General features: G+C 35.9%; 1 protein-coding gene across 1 annotated transcript in view; it reads right to left on the bottom strand.

Moving 5' to 3' along the window:
• The window catches only part of ATRNL1 (attractin like 1), a 527,700-nt gene that overhangs the window by 409,500 nt on the left and 97,334 nt on the right, over positions 1 to 20,866 (bottom strand). The window contains exons 13-18 of the mRNA XM_083363299.1: positions 17,514 to 17,646; positions 16,039 to 16,220; positions 13,956 to 14,169; positions 12,469 to 12,657; positions 8,862 to 9,080; positions 3,196 to 3,333 (exon numbers count right to left, since the gene is read on the bottom strand). Of these exons, the coding sequence (XP_083219425.1) occupies positions 3,196 to 3,333; positions 8,862 to 9,080; positions 12,469 to 12,657; positions 13,956 to 14,169; positions 16,039 to 16,220; positions 17,514 to 17,646 (1,075 nt within the window). The remainder of the gene's footprint in view (positions 1 to 3,195; positions 3,334 to 8,861; positions 9,081 to 12,468; positions 12,658 to 13,955; positions 14,170 to 16,038; positions 16,221 to 17,513; positions 17,647 to 20,866) is intronic.

Below are 20,866 nucleotides of genomic sequence, written 5' to 3'. Positions count from 1 at the left end.
CTGAGGATAGCATGCAAGAAACTATTCTGTGGGGCAGAATATTAGCAAAGGAATTTAAACTGGCATAAAAGCAAAGGCCAGCTGAGCAGACTGTCTATAGAACTGTAGGAGATAGTATTTAATCCTTCCATAGATCTCATATATTTTTTTTATCTCCAGAGTTACAACCTTGTTGAAACAGAGGTGAGCTGAAAATTTAAATCTATACTTATGCTTTGGTTTTTATGAGGAAAAAATGAATTTGTCCTTGAGAATTAATGTTTGTGAGAGTCTTTCATACAGTTTACTTTTAGTCAATATTTTAACTGTCAAGTTCTCACATATGTCTCTAAAAAACTGAGAGCAGTTTGTAAACGTAAAAGTGCCTTTGGACTACACCAAGTCAATGCAAAGCATTACATTGATCAATTTATTTCTGAGCATTTTTAATATTCTCAAGTACTTCTACTGGCAAAATTATGCACACAAAGCATTTTCCTTAATACCTTAAATACTTTTAGTGCTGCCGGCAAAATTATCACTGAAAAATAGAGTTATAAGTTTCTGAATCTGTACACTCTTTTAATTTTTCAAAGTTAAGATTAGCTGAAGAGTAATTACGGTACCCTAAAAATTTAAAATCCTCTGCTTTTTCTATTATATTATTTATCTTCCAATTATTTAATTTCTTTTTGCTAATTTTAAATTTATCAGTTTGCTAATATAATCAAGCAAAGTCTACTCAAAAATAAACTCGATTTATTTAAATAAAGTTTATTCTGAGATATAAATACAGAATTGCAGGGTAAATAAGACTCTATTTTTTCCTAAATATTTCAACATCAACAATTATTCATTCAGTAAATGAAATCAAAATACAGTGGAAATAAAACAGCAACTAAGTGATGTATTGATTGCACACATTTATCATGAATGTTTATTGTTTAGTCTAGTCTAGTCTAATGAAGAGAAGGACGAGGGGTGACATGATAGCAGTGTTCCAATATCTCAGGAGCTGCCACAAAGAAGAGGGAGTCAAGCTATTCTCCAAAGCACCTGAAGGCAGGACAAGAAGCAATGGATGGAAACTAACCAAAGAGAGAAGCAACCTAGAACTAAGGAGAAATTTCCTGACAGTTAGAACAATTGATCAGTGGAACAACCTGCCTCCAGAAGCTGTGAATGCTCCAACATGGGAAGTTTTTAAGAAGAGACTGGGCAGCTATTTGTCTGAAATGGTGTAGGTTTTACTGCCTGAGCAGGGGGTTGGACTAGATGACCGCTAAGGTCCCTTCCAACTTTATTATTATGTAAATTATTATTATGTTTATATTTTAAAACAATATATCATTCTGTTTTCAGTGACATATTCACATTCTTTAGGATATCTTCAGGACTGGTTCCATGCAGTAATAACTGCTTCTTTGAAGGAGGGTGTCTTCCCTGCCGCCTTGAAGGAGGCGGTGGTGAGACCCCTTCTCAAGAAGCCTGCTTTGGACCCGGCTGCTTTAAACAACTATCGTCCAGTCTCCAACCTTCGCTTCTTGGCGAAGGTTGTTGAGAGTGTGGTGGCGCATCAGCTCCCTCTGTTCCTGGAGGAAACTGATTATCTGGACCCGTACCAATCGGGTTTCAGGCCCGGACACAGCACGGAGACGGCATTGGTCGCGCTGGTGAATGATCTCTGGAGGGCAAGGGACAGGGGTTGCTCCTCTGTCCTGGTCCTATTAGATCTCTCAGCAGCTTTCGATACCATCGACCATGGTATCCTGCTGCGGCGTCTCAGGGGGTTGGGAGTAGGAGGCACCGTTTTACGGTGGTTCTCCTCCTACCTCCAGGGCCGCTCGCAGTCGGTGTTGACGGGAGGGCAGAGATCCGCCCCGAGGCCTCTCATTTGTGGAGTCCCTCAGGGGTCGGTTCTCTCGCCTCTCCTGTTCAACATCTATATGAAGCCGCTGGGCGAGATCATTCGTGGCTTCGGGGTGGGGTATCATCAGTAGGCTGATGATACCCAACTTTTTCTTTCCACCCCGAACCAACCCAGTGATGCCCTCTCCGTGATGTCCCGGTGCCTGGAGGTGGTTCAGGTCTGGATGGGGAGAAACAGGCTTCGTCTCAATCCCGCCAAGACTGAGTGGCTGTGCATATCGGCATCTCGGGTTAACCAAGTTATTCCACCTCTAACGATGGGGGGTGAGGTGTTACCCCCCGTTGATAGGGCTCGCAACTTGGGCGTCCTCCTGGATTCACGACTCAATTTTGAAGATCACATAGGAGCCGTGACCAGGGGGGGCTTTTTCACAGGTTTGCCTGGTGCGCCAGTTGCATCGCTATCTGGACCGAGACGCCCTACGCACAGTTACTCATGCGCTTGTGACCTCCCGTTTGGACTACTGTAACGCTCTCTACATGGGGCTGCCCTTGAAGACCACTCGGAGGCTTCAACTGGTGCAGAATGCGGCCGCGCGAGTTGTTTATGGGGGTCTCCCGATACTCCCATGTAACACCTCTACTCTGCGAGCTGCATTGGCTTCCGGTTGCCCTCCGGGTGAAATTCAAGGTGCTGGTTATCACCTATAAAGCCCTACATGGCCTGGGTCCGGGGTATTTGAGGGAACACCTGCTGCCGGCATCAAATGCCCTTCGCCCAGTGCGCTCCCACAGGGAGGGTCTGCTCAGGGTCCCGCCGGTAAGAGATTGCCGGCGGGTGACACCCAGGGATAGGGCCTTCTCAGTGGGAGCGCCTGCCCTCTGGAACCAGCTGCCAGTGGAGCTGAGGACTGCCCCTGACCTCCGATCATTCCGCCGGGGCCTGAAGACCTGGCTCTTTGAGCTCTCGGGCCCAGGCTGAGGAGAAATTTATTTTAATTGGGTTTTTTAATAGTACAGGGTTGGTTTAATCTTTTTTAAATTGGTTTTTAACTTTTGTATGGTTGATTTTTAACTCCCTGTAAACCGCCCTGAGTCCTCAGGGAAAGGGCGGTATATAAATGCAATAAAATAAATAAATAAATAAATAAATAAATAAATAAATAAATAAATAAATAAAGTATCTTCTTTCTATTTGAGGGATAAATACTTGTTTATCAAGTATTGTCTAGAATTGAAGCATCACCCAATTTTCAAATATTTATTTAAGCCAACAGTGCCTATTTAAATATTGGATACATCAATTACACTAGAACTTTGTGAACTTGAAAAACTCCTCAATATTACCTGTGCACTGTCCTCCATTTGTTGGATCTCCATAATAACCGGGCATGCATGTTTCACACTGTTTTCCTGTAGTCAGATTTTTGCACTGGTCACATACATTGCCATTAATGCAGCTGCTATGTCCATTACATTGGCAAGCTGCAATTAAAACAAAATAAATAAATGTGTACATACATATGGGAAAAGACAAAGAAAATGAATAATCATTCTTTAAAAGTACAGAACACTGTGATTAGCATTTTTAATCAACAAATGAATTTAGTAAACTGAATAAATATAAATTTAGAGTAGTTGATGGAGAAGAATATAAGAATATACCTTGGATTTATTACTTCCCTATGGGCAATCTAATATTTTTTATGAAGAACCTTGGATCCCGTTCCTTTACTACAAGATCCTGTTCCTTTGCTACAATGATGGCAATGCAGAGAAAAACATATATTGCAATCCAGTTACAGAGAGAAGATGTAATGAGGCAGCTCTGCTATAAAAGAGCATAGCTGTTGGCCATATAAAACCTTGAGATCAAGGGCTGGCCTTTGTATTCCAAATATCCGCAGGAACTAGCAGAATATATTAAGGAAGAGAGTGAAGGAGATCCATAGAAAGAGGCAATTATCAAACAACCCATGGAAAAACAGCCCATTTCTTCCTATAGCAGCAGCAGTAGTGTCCAGTAACCCAGATTCTTTTATGAGAATAGTAAGAAAACTAATATAATTGGCCATTCACAGAAACAACTAGAACATCCACCAATCTAACTCTTTGCTTATGGTGGTACAGTGCCTGGTGAAATCTGTAGTAGATTAAATATGCAAATCTCTTTCACATGTACTCATTAACCAGCTGCCTGGTCCTGCTATACTTGTTCAAAAACTGCACAAGCAACTTCATGTTTCTTATCCTAGGAAAAACCATTTATTTTATTTTATTTTATTCCAATTTATATCCCGCCCTTCTCCGAAGACTTACAATCTAAAGCACAAATCAATGTGCTTAGCAATATTATATCCCATCATAGCATTCTGAAATGAACTGATTTAGCACTTAATATTCATGAAAGTCAACTTTTACCTCTTAGCCTCTCTTGAATACCTTCATTACGAATTACCCTGTTGTTAACTTACATGGATCATTATTCCTTGGTATCCACAATGCCTGCCTATACTAATGTAGCATCTCTGCTTACTGCTGTTTCTCTTTTGATAGCTTTGAATATGTTTCTGTCTCTTTTACCACTCTGTGGCCAGAATAAAGCAGAATAAAGTGTTATACCAAGGTTGTGCTGATCTACAAACCTAAACAATGCTTGCAACTGCCAGTCAAGGCCTTTCCTTCAAACAATCTCACTTCACAGTCAGCTGCCTTTTCATCTCTCTGCCATTTTAAGAGATCACTTTTAATTCCTCATACTGTGAGGGAAACTCAAAAAAGTTTCAAAAATCAATACACATGCTTTGATTTTGCCATCAAGTTACCAATTTCCTGAATTTTCGATTATGGCTATATTGCTGATAGGTATAGATTTTGGGAGATGTGTTAATAGGCAATATGATGTACTAGGACTGTGCAAAGTAGGAAAAAGGAATATGTAGAGAAGACCAGTTTTTGAATCATTAATGCAACAACACAACATGAACTATTATATATATGCCAATTATTCTGCTGATAGAAGAAAACATTCTTTATAATGTGTGTTACTAGTAAAACACTTTGAGTCTTCATACAAAATTGAGTTCCCAAGTAGCCACAGATGCACTGATAAGTTTAAGTACTGCAATTTTGTATATTGCTTATAAAGGTAAAGGTTCCCCCGCACATGCGTGCTAGTCGTTTCCGACTCTAGGGGCCGGTGCTCATCTCTGTTTCAAAGCCGAAGAGCCAGCGCTTGTCCGAGGACGTCTCCATGGTCATGTGGCCGGCATGACTGGACGCCAAAGGCGCATGGAACGCTGTTACCTTCCCACCGTAGTGGTCCCTATTTTTCTACTTGCATTTTTACGTGCTTTCGAACTGCTATGTGGGCAGAAGCTGGGACAAGTAACAGGCGCTCACTCTGTTACGTGGCACTCGGGATTCGACCCGCCAAACTGCCGACCTTCTGATCGACAAACTCAGCGTCCTAACCCACTGAGCCACCGCGTCCCTCATATTGCTTATATCCAGTGATATAAGCTATTTTAGAGATATATGTTACCCACAAATCTTTTTTATAAAAGCATGACAAGAAATAAAAACTAAGGCATGATACTAAAGAATAAGTAAATTAGCTTTGATCCAGTTGAATGAGTCATATCAATTAAGAAAACCAAATTAATATTTTCTAAACACAATGTGCAGAGCTATTCCGAATGACTGAATTGATGAGGATAACATCAATTGATTTGATTTGATAACAATATTTGGCTTTCTGTTTTAAGTTGAAAATGGAACTATTGATTTCACATGTTTCTCAATTCATTGAAAATGTACAACTATGCATGTAAATCTATGCAAATAAGGGTATGATCAATTTCTGGTTGTTTCCACTAATTTTTGAACCCAATGAATTAAGTGAATCTAATTTAAACTGATACATTAAGCACTAGATACACTGATAATCAAACTATGAGTTATTACATGATGTTTTATATGATTAATTGATTTCTATGGCATCAATTAAGTTCATACCAGGTTAAAATATTTGGAAAATTCAAAATAATAATTCCTTTGTACATATAACTGTGATAACATTATCTCTCTCTTGCTTTTGTCACGTAGACGTTCTAGTTTCAATTAGAAAGAACTTCTACCTAATATTTAGCATTATTTCTTTAAATACTGATTGCTTGTTTTTCAATGATTATGTTTTACTACATTTCTATGTACAGTTGAAATAGGTAAACTCAGTAAGTAATTTTCGTTATACTTTATGCTTCACCTATAAAACAAATTATATTTCAACAATAGTATAATAAAAAGAGGTTAATGTGATTAGTCTCATTGGTTTTATATGAGCAGATGTTGGATTCATTTCCTTAACATGGAGGAAAACTAAACTTTGATTCTATATTTGATTCTTTTTATTGAATTATTTCCTATAATTCTGATTAGCTGAAGATTGCTGTGTAATTTAATTAATGGTCACAATTTGAGAACAGCTAACTGTGGAGTCTTTCTGTTTATTTAGCATAATGTTCAGTATCAACTGAACAGTTAAATTAAACTAATTAATCAACAACATATAATTTTAAATAGCATTGCTAGTAACCATTAATATAAACCTACCAATCTGGATGAAGGTAAAGATCATGCATAAGGACTGAAAGTTTTTGAAATATGTTCACTTCTGTCTTTCGGATTGTCAATCCTTTTGACATTAATTCCTTGTGTAGGGTGTGTGTGTGTGTGTGTGTGTGTGTGTTCAAAAAAATGTTGTTAGGTCATTAAAAATTATCCACTATTACAATCATAACAGTAGCCAAATTTGAATTGTTTTTTAACAGCTGTCATCCTAAGATGGCAATAAATGTCCTTTTTTCAGTTTTGTCTTTTTTGTGTTAATAGTCAATACTTAGTATCATTGTTTAACAAAAGTCATAGTAATAGATGCTGCTCCATGTTGTACATAATTTTGCCTGGCTCTCTAAGCTATAATAGTTATTACTTGAGCACATTTATTTCTGTCAGCCTTTGGAAACATTAGCAATATGTATTTTTATTAGTGGAATTTAAGCATGAATAATTATCATTATTATTTTTATTTTTAATTAAGTTGAGGACCACAATTGGGACTAAAGGAACAGTTAAGCAGACCCATGAGGTGTTACCCCCTGTTGATAGGGCCCGCAACTTGGGTGTCCTCCTGGATTCACGGCTCAGTTTGGAAGATCATATAGGAGCCGTGGCCAGGGGGGCTTTTGCCCAGGTTCGCCTGGTGCGCCAGTTACGGCCCTATCTGGACCGAGATGCGCTACGCACAGTCACCCATGCACTCGTGACCTCCCGGCTAGACTACTGCAATGCTCTCTACATGGGGCTGCCCCTGAGGACCACTCGGAGGCTTCAGCTGGTGCAGAATGCAGCCGCGCGAGTTGTGATGGGAGTCTCCCGATACTCCCATGTAACACCTCTTCTCCACAAGCTGCATTAGCTTCCGGTTGCCCTCCGGGTGAGATTCAAGGTGCTGGTGATGACCTATAAAGCCCTAAATGGCATGGGCCCGGATTATCTAAGGGAACACCTGCTGCCAGCATCAATTTCCCATCGTCCTGTGCGCTCCCACAGGGAGGGCCTCCTCAGGGTACCGCCGGTCAAGGATTGCCGACGGGCGATCCACAGGGGGAGGGTGTTCTCTGTGGGCGCGCCTGCCCTATGGAATCAACTGCCAATGGAACTCCGGACTGCCCCCGACCTTCGTTCATTTTGCCGGGACCTAAAAACCTGGCTCTTTGAGCTATCTGGTCTGGACTGAGGGGTTTAATGTTTTTAAATTGTGATTTAATTTTTGCGGCTAGACTTAATTTAATTTTATTTTAATTTTATATTGGATTGTTTTTAAATTTTGCCTTGTAAACCGCCCTGAGTCCTTTGGGAATAGGGCGGTATATAAACCAAATAAATAAATAAATAAATAAATAAATAAATAAATAAATAAATAAATAAATAAATGGAAAGGCTGACAAGACCACTACTTCATTCTCTTTCTGAAATACCTCTTCCTTGCTCTTTCTGACAAATTTTCCCACTACCTGTTCCATGAAACATATTAAGTGAGGCTGATCTGAACTATTTTCTTGTAGAGGGTTTTTCATGTAACATCGAGACCCACATGTAGTCTTAGGCCTATAGGATACATGCCTGTTTAAAGGACAATTTCATTCGCTTTCTTAAAAAATAAATTGTGGCCTTAATTGATTTATATTATATGTGGTTGCTTTGATAGCAATCTAATTTTTTTTTAAAAGAGTACATGTTACCTTAAAAATAAATAAATAATTGAATTATATGTTCACTGAACTTACTATCCCAGATGCTACAGTGAAACTGAATTGTAATCAAATGCTTACTCTCTTAAGAGTTCAGCTAAATGTGGTATCTGTTACATATCAGAACACCAAAACTCTATTCCTCTTCATTTTGGAAAACTGCCAGATAATCTCTAGAATGACTAGATTAGCATGGTGGAACATTTTGAATTTTCCCAGAATGTTTAGCCTCCAAAGATGGTCTGATTTATATAAGCTTTGCTTTTACTATAAATTGATCAATATATAAAGCTCTAAAATTTCTATGCATATATATTACTAGCCTGGTATTTAAAGTAAACTCCATACAGAATATTTATGTCCTAGCTTTAGTCATAAAAAAAAATCTTTAAAAAAACATGTTTACACTATTTCTGTCTGAATCAAAACAAGACTTGAAGAGGAGTATCAAAAAAGATAACTTTTTGAGTCACTTTTCATAACATAATAGCATATATGTTCAGCATGATTTAAGAAACTTGAAATTTGACATCATTTTTAAAAGTAGATAACAAGAATAACTGAGGAATATTTTATGGATCAGGATCTATATTTGAAAAACTTTAAAAATATACTAATAAACTAACCAACAAACTATGTTTCCCATTTGGAATTAATCTTCCATAATTTCACTGATCAACAATAACAAATTCAACATACCTGGGCATTGGATAAAAGACCATTCATAATTTTTTTCTTTAGCACAAAGGCTGTTATCAATAACTATTTCAGTAGAATGCGTCCCACTGAATTTCACTGGCCCCCTTGCCGAGCCTTCTACACAATGGCCTTTGCCTGTATTGCTGGGATCATTGCACCATCCACATCCTGGATGTTCCAGACATTGACTGCAAGTCCTCAACCCTGAACAGTTTTGAGCTGTAAATATACAGGATAAAAAAAGTCAATAAAAGCTGAGTTTGAGTAAGCAGATTTAGAACTTTTAAGTCTAAATTTTTAATTTTAAGAAATCAGATTGATACAATTAACTTTACTACCACCATCATATTCAGCTAGTGTATGTGTCTATGGCTATAGAAGTATAGGATATAACAATAAACTAAACAAATGGCAAACTCAATAAACCTATATAAAATATTTCAATAAATATGCATATATTTGCTGCCTTCAAGTCTGTGTCAACTCCTGACCTGAATATTTATTTATTTATTTAATATTTATTTATTTAATAAGTCCCTGCAATTTATTTGGTAAGATTTCTTTAAATGATTTGTCACTGTGTAGCAGAAAATGTCACACATTCAGTGAAAAGAGCTAAATGGTAACATTTACATAGGCTTTTGTTTCTTCCTACTTTGTTCAATTTGTTCTCTCTCTGATGTCTTGAAACATTGCACAAACAATTTCATAATATGGAGCAGACAGTCCATGTCTCTTAAAATTTTATTCAAGTACATTTTTAAATTAAAATTATGATTTTGCTGACCCAGAATTGTTCTTGCAATGCCATTAGTGACATTAAGAAAACAAAATACCCTCCAGAACAGCAGCCGCGAATTATAGCACAAACTAATATAGGGCAGAATGGCAACATCTTACTATTAACTAAATGCATTTGAAAAATAACTGATAAACCAATATTTACTCTTGGCAAAAATAGAACTAAAGACTTAATATAATTTTGTAGTAATCTATTCTTTTCTTTTATAATACTTAAGCTATATAAGGCTGTATTTGGAAGACAGGTAGTTCTCACTTAGCAACCACAACTGCAACCAACAACTCCATTGCAAAATATACAGTCATATTGTGAAATACATGACCGAGCCCAACTTATAATGTCAGTTATTGGTGCAGTCATTAAGCAAGTCACCCAGTCATTAAGCATGACATCATATGACCATGACTTGAGACTTCCTGCCAGCTGGGTTCAAAAGACGCATGCATAAACTTTTTACTGTCAGATTGTTCAAATTGAATGGAAGCAAACTCTAGCTCAGAAGCTGGCAACTCAGTCTCCATCAATTGTTTTCCACAATTAAATCTTAATTAAAATGGTAAAAGAATTGAAGCAATTGTTAAAATCTCATCAAATTCTGTGGGCATGAAGTAAAACTCTGCAAGATCTCATGAAAAATTGACCAACTTTTTGCATAATAGCTGCTAAACATGTGCAGTGTTCAAGGTGAGATCACAAAAATTTGAAAGATTTACAGCAATGGAGATGTCTCCAGTGTCTGCTGTTCTCCATTCTAGAGCATCATCTTTATTAAATGGGTGAGGCTGGAATGTGGAAATTTAATTTTTTTACTGGCTAGACAGCAACACAATTTAAAATACACTTCTTTCTATATGTTATTGAATTGATGTAATAAACTTATTAGATTTATTTAATATATATCTTTGTAGCCGTGTCTAAAATGAAAACTAAATTAAACGGAGTTCTTCAACTGACTTTTCTTTAAACACAGCAAAAAAGGGTAGCCTGGATAGGATTGCTATCCAGAAAACAAATATTAAATCCTGAAATTTGCAAAAGCTGAATTCAAAACTGCTCTACTACTGGGGAAATAAGAGTAAACCTACAACATCCAAGTTTAATTCATTAAATCAAACAGGAAAGAGGTACTTTTCAAAACATGCACAAACAATATTTATTGCTATTTACACTTAGTGGCATCAGCTGCTCAGGATTAATTACCATAGCAAATATACAACTATTTACTAATTCCAGAAGCTTCATATCATTTGCCAATTTCCATTATCAATTTCAATTTTTCTACAATAGAAATGGGCTAATAATAAAAAAATAAAATGGGCTAATAATAAAAAAATAAAAAAAGGTTTAAAAACCCCTGTCCATATACATTTTGGACAGGGGGATGGAAGCAAATTTGTTAACAATTTTCTGGACTTCTGCCAATTTGTCCAAATCCTTTTAGGAATATTTGACTACAGCATCTGAAACATATTAGCAAAAGAAGCTAATAATTTCTAGGTCATGTTCAGCATAATAAAGGTTAGCAACACTGGATTCTCCAGGACAGAGCTGAAAAGTTGCCTGGCAACCAAAATGGAAGACAGATATGTTTCAAAAAGTTATCTGTTGGAGAATTTTTATCATTTTTGTACCCTAAATTAAACTAACATCTTTAAAGGGTTAAGTCTAATCCCTTGTTGTTGTTTTTCAATCAATATTGAAAAAGTTTCAAAATTTATGGATTATATCAGATTTTTTTAGAAGGATAAGGCTGCTAATAGGCCAGAATAACTAATGTATACTGATAATATAAAACCTCACAATTCTATCTGGCCCTGCTTGAAAATAAAGGACAACATTAGAAAAACAAATGGATGAAGCTAATGAACAGTGAACCAAATTGAGATATTGTTGCATTGAATCCTACTTTTAATCCAACAAAACATGATTGTGACATGTATTATTTGAAATAAGAAAAGGAATAGGAACTTTCTTTATCAAAATGTGAGTTTCTGAGGACAGAATAATATAGTATTCCTTAATGATTTGGATATTTTTATAACATTATCGAGAGTAAGTTGAGTGGTCATATAAATTTTATTGAATAAATAAACAAAAAACATTTGGTAGTCAGGTAGTCCTCAACTTACAACAGTTCATTTAGTGACCATTCAAAGTTACAATGGCACTGAAAAAGTAACTTATGACAATTTTTCGGCATCCCCATAGTCACGTGATCGAAATTTAGATACTTGGCAACTGACTCATATTTATGACAATTGTCTCAGGGTCATGTGGCCACCTTTTGCAACTTCCTGACGAAAAAGTCAGTGGGGAAGCCAGATTCATTTTACAACTGTGTTACTAACTTAACAACTGCAGTGATTCACTTGACAAATGGTAAGAAAGGTTATAATATGGGGCAAAATTCACTTGTCTCACTTAGCAACAGAAATTTTGGGTCACAAATCGAGAACTATCTGTAATTATAATGTTCTTTCAAAAAAATAGATAAATAAATTACTTAAGTAGAAAACTAAATTGCTATAGAATACAAGTTTCCAGTTCAGTTCTATATTCAGATGCTTGTCTTTTTAAGGTGATTGTCTTATTCACCATTATCATTGGGAGTTTTATATTGTGTCATAACATTAATCTGTCTATCACTTTTATCAATTCTCATAGCTTTCAAGAAGAAAACTAAAATCCTATTCCTTGAATCCAGAAACCTCAACAGAAACACTCTACACTGTGCTATTCCTTTTAGCATTTTTATTTCCATTAAGTACCCTAAATATTTTCATTCATGTCAGTGAAAATACTTACGAGAACAAGTGGTAGTTTGCCACTCTAAACACTGGCCATATGGAAAGGAGATGATATAAGCATTTGAGTCAACACATCGTTTTGTGCTGCTACACCACATGCATTCCATGCCACTACTGGTACAGTTGGAACATGTTGTCCTTAAAGAGCATGGCTTTTTGCAGGGCCGAGCATTTTGATTTGGACTAACTGAAGGAAGAAGGAAATAATAAAAAAAGGAAATTTCAATATTTTTGCTGAATTATCATATATGTGTGTATGTGTATCATCTTGTCTATTCACTTTATTGATTAACTTCAGTTTGCCAAGCTTTTTTTCTTCGTATATTATGCGATCACTCCACAAATGTAAACTATGTGAGGTTCTGCCCATTGATTGACTCAAATTATTGTCTGTCTGTCAGTTCCATGCCACCAGGACCAGCTGGTCAGAACTTCTTACAAAACACACTACTGTAAACTTCTAAGACATCGATCATCATTCTCTCCTGTTTCTTAGGATCCAGCTTTCAGAGTCATCTATCATCACTGGGAATAACACTGTTGGTTTTTCTTACCTTTCTTGTCACAGAGCTCCTTATCCTTCATTATCTTATAGATGTTTGTCAAATGCAATTGCAATTGAGAAAGCCTTTATGTTGATTAAATCAATTTTCCTGGGATTTCCCTGATCTTCTTAAAAGTGTCTTCCATTTTCTTCTATCTGTGTTTCCCTGTCGGTTGACATTCTTAACTTATATAACTGTCCTTGTCCTTCTTGATAGATGTTTGAAGTTGACATTCATTTTTTATGCATCGTTCTTGTTGCCCATGGCTTTCATCACCCATCTTTCTCTGGCTTTCTTAATACTTTTTTTTTTCCTAAAAGCCACTTTTCTAAAAAGAAAATATTCTTTTCTCTTTCTATTTTTTAATTTTGTTTTGTTTTGTTTTTGTTCAGTTCTATCACAAGTGCACTATATTTGCATTCATTTTGTATTGTGATTCTGGTATATATAAACTCTAATTCTAAGACTAATCTATTTAGTGCACATTTATTTATGCTCACACTTTCCACCTGGAAACATTCCATCTGACTGGACTGAACTCTACAGCTTTTGTTTCATATAAATCTACATCTATGCTACTTTTAATACACTTATACAGGGCTTTTAATTCAAATGTCTGCTGATGTTCTTGTGTAGAATCTACAATTATTTTGCTTGAAGCAGACGTGGAAAATAAAGAATAATTTTCACAAAACATTCTATTACTCTGTTGTACAAAGTACATGATCTGTGAACGTAGTCTAAGATTCCAGTTAAAACCTCTCAATGCCATAAGATATATATTTAAAGAAACGTCCCCTGGTATGCTTTGTATTTTAAACAAATACAATTCAGCATCTGTCTCCTGGAAATTAATCAATGCTCATTCCATTCATAATGCAATACAAAAGACATGTAAAATATTCCACAAGTATATTTATCATATAGTAGGCTTTCTTACCAACAGGTTTCTCACAGACAAGGCCATCGGTCTTAGCTGTACAAGGATTTACTTTTAAACCTGCTACTTCAGCCCTTTCAAGATAGGCACAGAATCCAGAATCATTTGGTTCTCCAGGAAGCCACTGCAATGTTGTATTAGTAAAGGGAGACATATCATCCCATCCCCAGTAGGAGATGTTAATCTTGCGTAGACCCACCCAAGGAGATATTTTCTGCAAAATGTTGAATGCAAAAACCCCATGTGAATAATCAAACATTGATATTTTTATTACACATTACTTCAGCCATGTTAATGATATTTTGCACAACCATTTGAAATTATGTGAAATATAATTTCATATTATTAAAATATATTATAATCACAGAAAATCATAATCTTATTATCATTAACCATAATTATTTATTGGGTGTTAAGATTAATAACTATTTTTTTCTAATTTCAAAGCAAGTACACATAGGACTATTTTCCACTTGACAGTTTATTGCTAGTGGCTAATATAAAATAATTAAATGAATACATAAAAAGAAAATAGCCAGAAAACCTGACAAGCAAAGGTAAATTTTACAGATATGTAAAAGCCATTCATTTAGGAAGAAAAACAAATATTTCTTTTTTTCCTACCTACTCTTTAAAGCAGGAGTAGAGACTTAATTTTCCCAAGGAGCCATATGAGAAACTGTGACTGTTGTGGAGGGCCACTTGCTGCCCACTAATACCGCCCCACCCCAATGCTGCTGATGTCTTGCCTCCAATGCCTTTGCCCCTCTCACTGCACCGATGTCCTGTCTTCACCTCAATGCCCCCCACGTTGCTGGTGCCACTGATGCTGCAGGCCGACTGGGACCCCCCATAGGCTGGATATGACCCATGGGCTGTAAAATTCCCACGTCTGCTTTAAAGTATGAGTGCAAAATTGGGTTACATGGTAGACATCTTCTTTGCACTGACCAATTTCAAATTTGTTAGCTAAATTTATAAATCATTTCAATCATCCAAACAACTCTAGGTGATGTACATCAACACAACAAAACAGATATAAACATATTTATATGTGAGAGTTGGTTAACTGTAGCAGTTAAGATAGTGGCTTAGATATTGGAAGAATGGGAGTTCTATTCATTGGTTAGGCATGAAACCCAGCTTAAAACTCTGGATCAGTTTGTAGAAATGGAGACTTTTACAACAGTTAAGTCGATCTACAGTCATTCAATCTTAGAAGAATTAAGAGTGTTAAGTCTAAACCAGTACTTTCTCAACCACCCTCAAAAAGCATGCAGACACCAAGCAGAATCTCAGAAGTATCACTTGGTTGGACAGGATTTGAGATATGTAAGTAATATCTACATATTAATAAAAACTGATCACATGCCAGGTTATGCCTTCCCACCAAATATAAATTTTGACTTAATCCAGCCAGTAGTAAATACATTTGGAAACATATCCACTTGTGCAGAAAAATTACAACAGTAAAATAATAGGTTATAAAATGTTATGGGAACTTGAAAGTTTAGCTGGGAGGTTTTACTATACTCTGTAATTCAGTATTTTCTCTAGGCAACATCCAGATTTTTGATCCTTAATTCCCAGAATTCCCACCGAACATAATGATTGCTAAGTTATGCGAATAGAGGCTCAAATAACTGAAAGTTGCTATGGTTGGGAAACATTATATTATGTTTATGTTTAATATAACATATTTATGTTAAATTATGGGAGGGCTACCTGCAGCCATTATCTACAAGCAATGACATAGCTGAGCAGGATATACCGTATGAATTTAGCTATTGGAGATTCATTTTTACCTTTGGTCATTTAAGAAAAGGAATTATATGTTAAGTCAAATGCTCATTATTTTGTTAGCATTTTAGAATGCTCATTATTACTAATCATTAAAAAAATGTTGACATGTCCAAGATTATTCTTCACTTGGTTATTTAATTAACTGTAATGCATTCAGTAATTATATATGAATTAATTAAGTTGAGTAAAATATATATTTGTTTCTATGATTTGTCATCATCATTTCTTAAAAATAAATCCAAGCTGTATTTTATATGCATTTATGAATTATTCAAGTTACCTGGACAGTGTACTTCTGTATTTCATCCAAAACAAACTCTACCTCTTTGGAAGTTGTTAGTGAAGCAAGAATCCCATTTAAGCCATAACAATAAAGTCTGGCATTGTCATAGTTTTCACGACTAGAGTTTATACGAAGGCAAGCATCTCCAACATGATTCCATCCTTCTCCACATAAGTGAGCTAGTAAAAAGTTACACAAAATTAAAAAGTAATTGTAATTTTTTTAAAAAAATTTTTTTTAACAGAAATCACCTTTCAAAATATTTACTAAATGTGTCGTGTCCATTATATAGTAAGCTTTATATATGCTTTAAGGGGACAACACAAATACACAACACAACAGATCCAAACTGGATAAATTAGTGCAAAAATACATGAGTCCACACTGGCACTTGCTAATTACTGCAATATGTTCAATGTGCTTAGAGATCAAGCACATTGGTGTACTACCTTCTTAAACATTGATATCAGAATATCAATATCAGTAGCTCTTCACTGTTCTTCTCTTTGAAAATAAAAATATCTGCGCTCCAATAAGGTTATACTATATTAATATTTATCATTTTTCAAAGAATTCAGATTCTTCTTTTAATAACCTAGGATAAAGTTCAAATTTAAACTCAGTTATAATAACATGACATTTCCCTCAGTCTCAACCTTCTGTCCTACTCTTTTATCCTGCAGTTCAAAGTTACTTTGGACAATAAAAAACTGAATAGATCAGTATTTCTGCTTCTCCTTTTGTATTACATTTTACAGTCTATTACATTTTTCTCACTTTTTTATTTTGAACAAAAAGAAAATCCTTTTTGAGGTTGTTAGTAAGTATGCTAACATAGTAAGTGACTACAGTAAAACTATCAACATTAACACACATATAATAACCACAAGTCAAGTGATTAATAAGATTTTCAGTCAAAAAAGCTACCTGTGCTCCATTTATACATAATCTTTAAGAAAACATAGTGATAGGTGTTTTGAAACTTACTGAAGTGTTATCCATAAAAATGTAGATACATTTGAATCAAATATAATGACACTTTGATTTAATGGAATCCCATTTATTGGACTTTGGATGCAAGAGACAAAATATTTGTCTAGACCTCCCAAAGCAAGATATGTTCATTGCATTCAAAGTAGCACATAAAAAGTAAACACACACAAAATTATGATGATCTTACTTAGGGCAATTTAGATCATTTACACTGATAGAAAATGGCATAATATATGCTATGACTAAAATGATAGAAATCACTGTAATGCAGTACTTTCAGCAATTTGAAATAATTGAACACACACACACACACAGAGTCCATTATTGTTACTATTGTACTGATTACACTGAATTCAGTTGTAAACTGGAAATAACCTGAATTCCTGATCTGACTGCTCCATTCTTTCTTTAATAGCAAGATTATCTGTTATTAAATATTACATTAAAATATTATTTTGAAAAAGTTTTTTTCTTTTTACCTGGTAAAGCTTGACATTCTTGCTGTCGCTGATCCCACTGGCAATTGAAGTTTAGTGAACAGCTTTTGCAACTAGTCAACTTATTACATATCTGTTCATTTCTTACATGACATTTGGTGTAGTTCTTCACTGACTAAAATATAAGCACACATACAAATTTTTTTAATTTTCAAAATAAAGCAGAAATAACAAAAAGTCACAAGGGAACTTAGTGGTTGACTTTGGGCCGCTGGCTCTCCCTCAGCCCAAGGAAGGAGGCAATGGCAAACCACTTCTGAAAAATTTGCCAACAAAACTGCAGAGACTTGTTCAGGCAGTTACCAGATGTGCATGCATGTCTGTGCAGACACATATACCTGCTCACAGAAAATAATAATAATAGTAATAGTAATAATAATAATAATATATATTTCAAGGTGATTTATTATCACCACTACTATTTTTTATTGCACTGTTTTCTCTGTCAATAATACTGAATAACTCAGGACATGGCTATCAGACATCAAAAACATCTGCTAGTCTATCTCACCTCCTTTACATGGATGATTTGAAGCTGTATGGAAAAACATCATCTGAAATAGAAGCGCTGCTGAACACTGTCCGTATATATAGCCAAGATATTGCAATGGAGTTTGGCTTGGACAAATGTGCCACACTTACTCTCAAACAAGGAAAAATAGTGAAAAATGAAGGAATCAAGATGCCCCATGAAAATAACATTAAAGGTCTGGATGAGGAAGATTACTACAAATACTTGGGTATCCTTCAAGCTGACAACATCAAGCACACTGAAGTCAAGTAAAAGATTAGAGGTGAATACATCAAGAGAGTGAAGAAGATCTTAAAGTCCAAACTCAATGGAGGAAATACCGTGAAGGCAATCAACACCTGGGCAATTCCAGTCATTAGATACACAGCTGGAATATTGGACTGGACTCAAGCAGAACTAAAAGCAGTGGATAGGAAGACCAGAAAAATAATGACAATGAATCATTCTCTTCATCCACGCAGTGACATTAACAGACTCTATCTACCAAGGCAAATAGGTGGACATGGAATGCTGCAAGTACATCAGGTGGTTGAAGAAGAAAAAATGGCTTTGGAAGAATATCTGAAGGACAATGATGAAGATGCACTGAAATTAGTATATCAGGAAGACTTACTGACTACTGGAGAGACCAAACTGGCCTACAAGAAAGACCAAATGAAGAACAGAATAGAGGCATGGGAAGACAAAGCACTACATGGACAGCACATTAAAAAATAGCTCGGAAAGCAGATAATAATAAGACCTGGCAATGACTAAGAGCAGCAAAGTTGAAGAAAGAGACCGAGGGACTAATTCTGGCTGAACAAGACCAAGCCTTAAGGACAAATGCATACAAAGTCAAAATTGAGAAGACAGCAACAGACAGTAAGTGCTGCCTATGCAAAGAAGCTGAAGAAACAGTGGACCACCTGGTAAGCTGCTGCAAGAAGATCGCACAGACTGACTACAAGCAGCGGCATGACAAAGTAGCAACAATGGAGCATTGGAAGATCTTCAAGAAATATTATTTGCCTGTAAGCAAGAACTGGTGGGATCATAAAATAGAGAAATCATAGAAAATGATAAATTTAAACTGCTCTGGGACTTCAGAATTCAAACAGACAAGCACCTGCAACATAACACCCCGGACTTAACAACTGTCGATAAGACAGACAAAAAAAATCTGGATAGTGGACGTGGCAGTGCCTGGAGACAGCAGAATAGACGAGAAAGAACTGGAGAAGATAACAAAATACAAAGACCTACAAATAGAAATAGAAAGACTGTGGCAAAGGCAAGCAAGGGTAGTACCAATAGTAATAGGCGCCTTGGGTTCAATCCCAAAACAACTGGAGCACCACTTGAACACCATTGGCATTGACAAATTCGCTATTAGTCAATTGCAAAAGGCGGCTTTACTAGGAAGTGCTTCCATCCTGCGACATCTGTAATGCCATCAAACATCCACATCTGCCTATCCCAGGTCCTTGGTAAGGACTTGATAGGTATACAAAAATGCCAAATCCAGTCTGAACATCTGGCTGACTGTGCGAATAATAATAATAATAATAATAATAATAATAATAATAATAATAATAATAATAATAATAATAATAATAATAGTTTTATGAATAAAAGTTTTAGAATAATAATAATAATAAGCTACTGCCGATAAAAGCAGGAGTTATCATTTAGTTTCTGATGTTTATCTGTACACATATCCATATGTGCCTTCTTCCAAATTTCAACAGAATACCTAAAACAGTACACACACAGTCATAATTCACTAGAAGAATATAGGTTCAACACATTTTCATGTTCCTAGCCAGGAAGTTGATGATAGAAAGCTTTTCTTCCTGTAACCAAACAGACCTGATACAGTTATTTTGAGGAAAGGAGCCTAAATAAAAAGGGAATTTTTTTTATTTATTCATCAAATTTTAAAATAACTACCGTTAGCCTGAACAAGGCTAAAAATGGCATGTTTCTTTACTTTCCCACATATGCTGGACAATGTGGGAAATAATACCAAACTCAGACCAACTTAGCACAGCCCTTTCTGCCACGTACATAAAATTCAAATTGCAGGTTCTTTGTCAAGAAGGCATTCATATTAAGTAGCACGAGTGATATACAGATAGTCCTCAACTTACAACAGTTCATTTAGTGATTGTTCAACATTACAACGGCACTGAAAAAAGTGACTTATGAACACTTTTCACACTTACAACCATTGCAGCATCCCCAAGATCATGTGATCAAAATTTGGATGCCTGCCAAATAGTTCATATTTATGACAATTGCAGTGCCCCAGGGTCACGTAACGACCTTTTCCACCTTCTGACGAGCAAACTCACTTAACCAATGTCTCACAAAATTTGGGCTCAATTATGGTCGTAAATCGAGGATTACCTGTAATTCATTTTAGTCCTTTCACAGAAGTTCACAGAAGTTAGTAAGAGTGATGCTTGTGAGGTTGTATGCAAAACTTCCTTGTAGGTTTCAGAAGCAATTCAGGAAGAAAACTCACTTTGCCAGGATTGCCCCAGTCTTGGCTTCTGCTGGCCAAATGGTGTCACAGGACTTCCATCTGGGCTATTAACAATGCTGGCCAATGAAATGAACTTTTCCCAATGTTGCCAGAAAGAGAAGAATGATCAAGGTTTTAACTTCAAAATTGGAAGAATAAAAACCTTCATAAAGATCAAATAGAAGATGAAGACATTGTCTGCTTACAGACATTTTGGACTCAGTAAGGAAAAAAAATAGAACACCTCTGGACAAAAGAAAGTGATATCCCAAGGTGGAAGAGGTAGATATGAAT

This window comes from Vipera ursinii (genome assembly GCF_947247035.1).
Source record: "Vipera ursinii genome assembly, chromosome: 5".
NCBI lineage: Eukaryota > Metazoa > Chordata > Lepidosauria > Squamata > Viperidae > Vipera > Vipera ursinii.
Note: the sequence above shows the minus strand (reverse complement) of the source record. Positions and strands in the feature narration are given on the sequence as shown.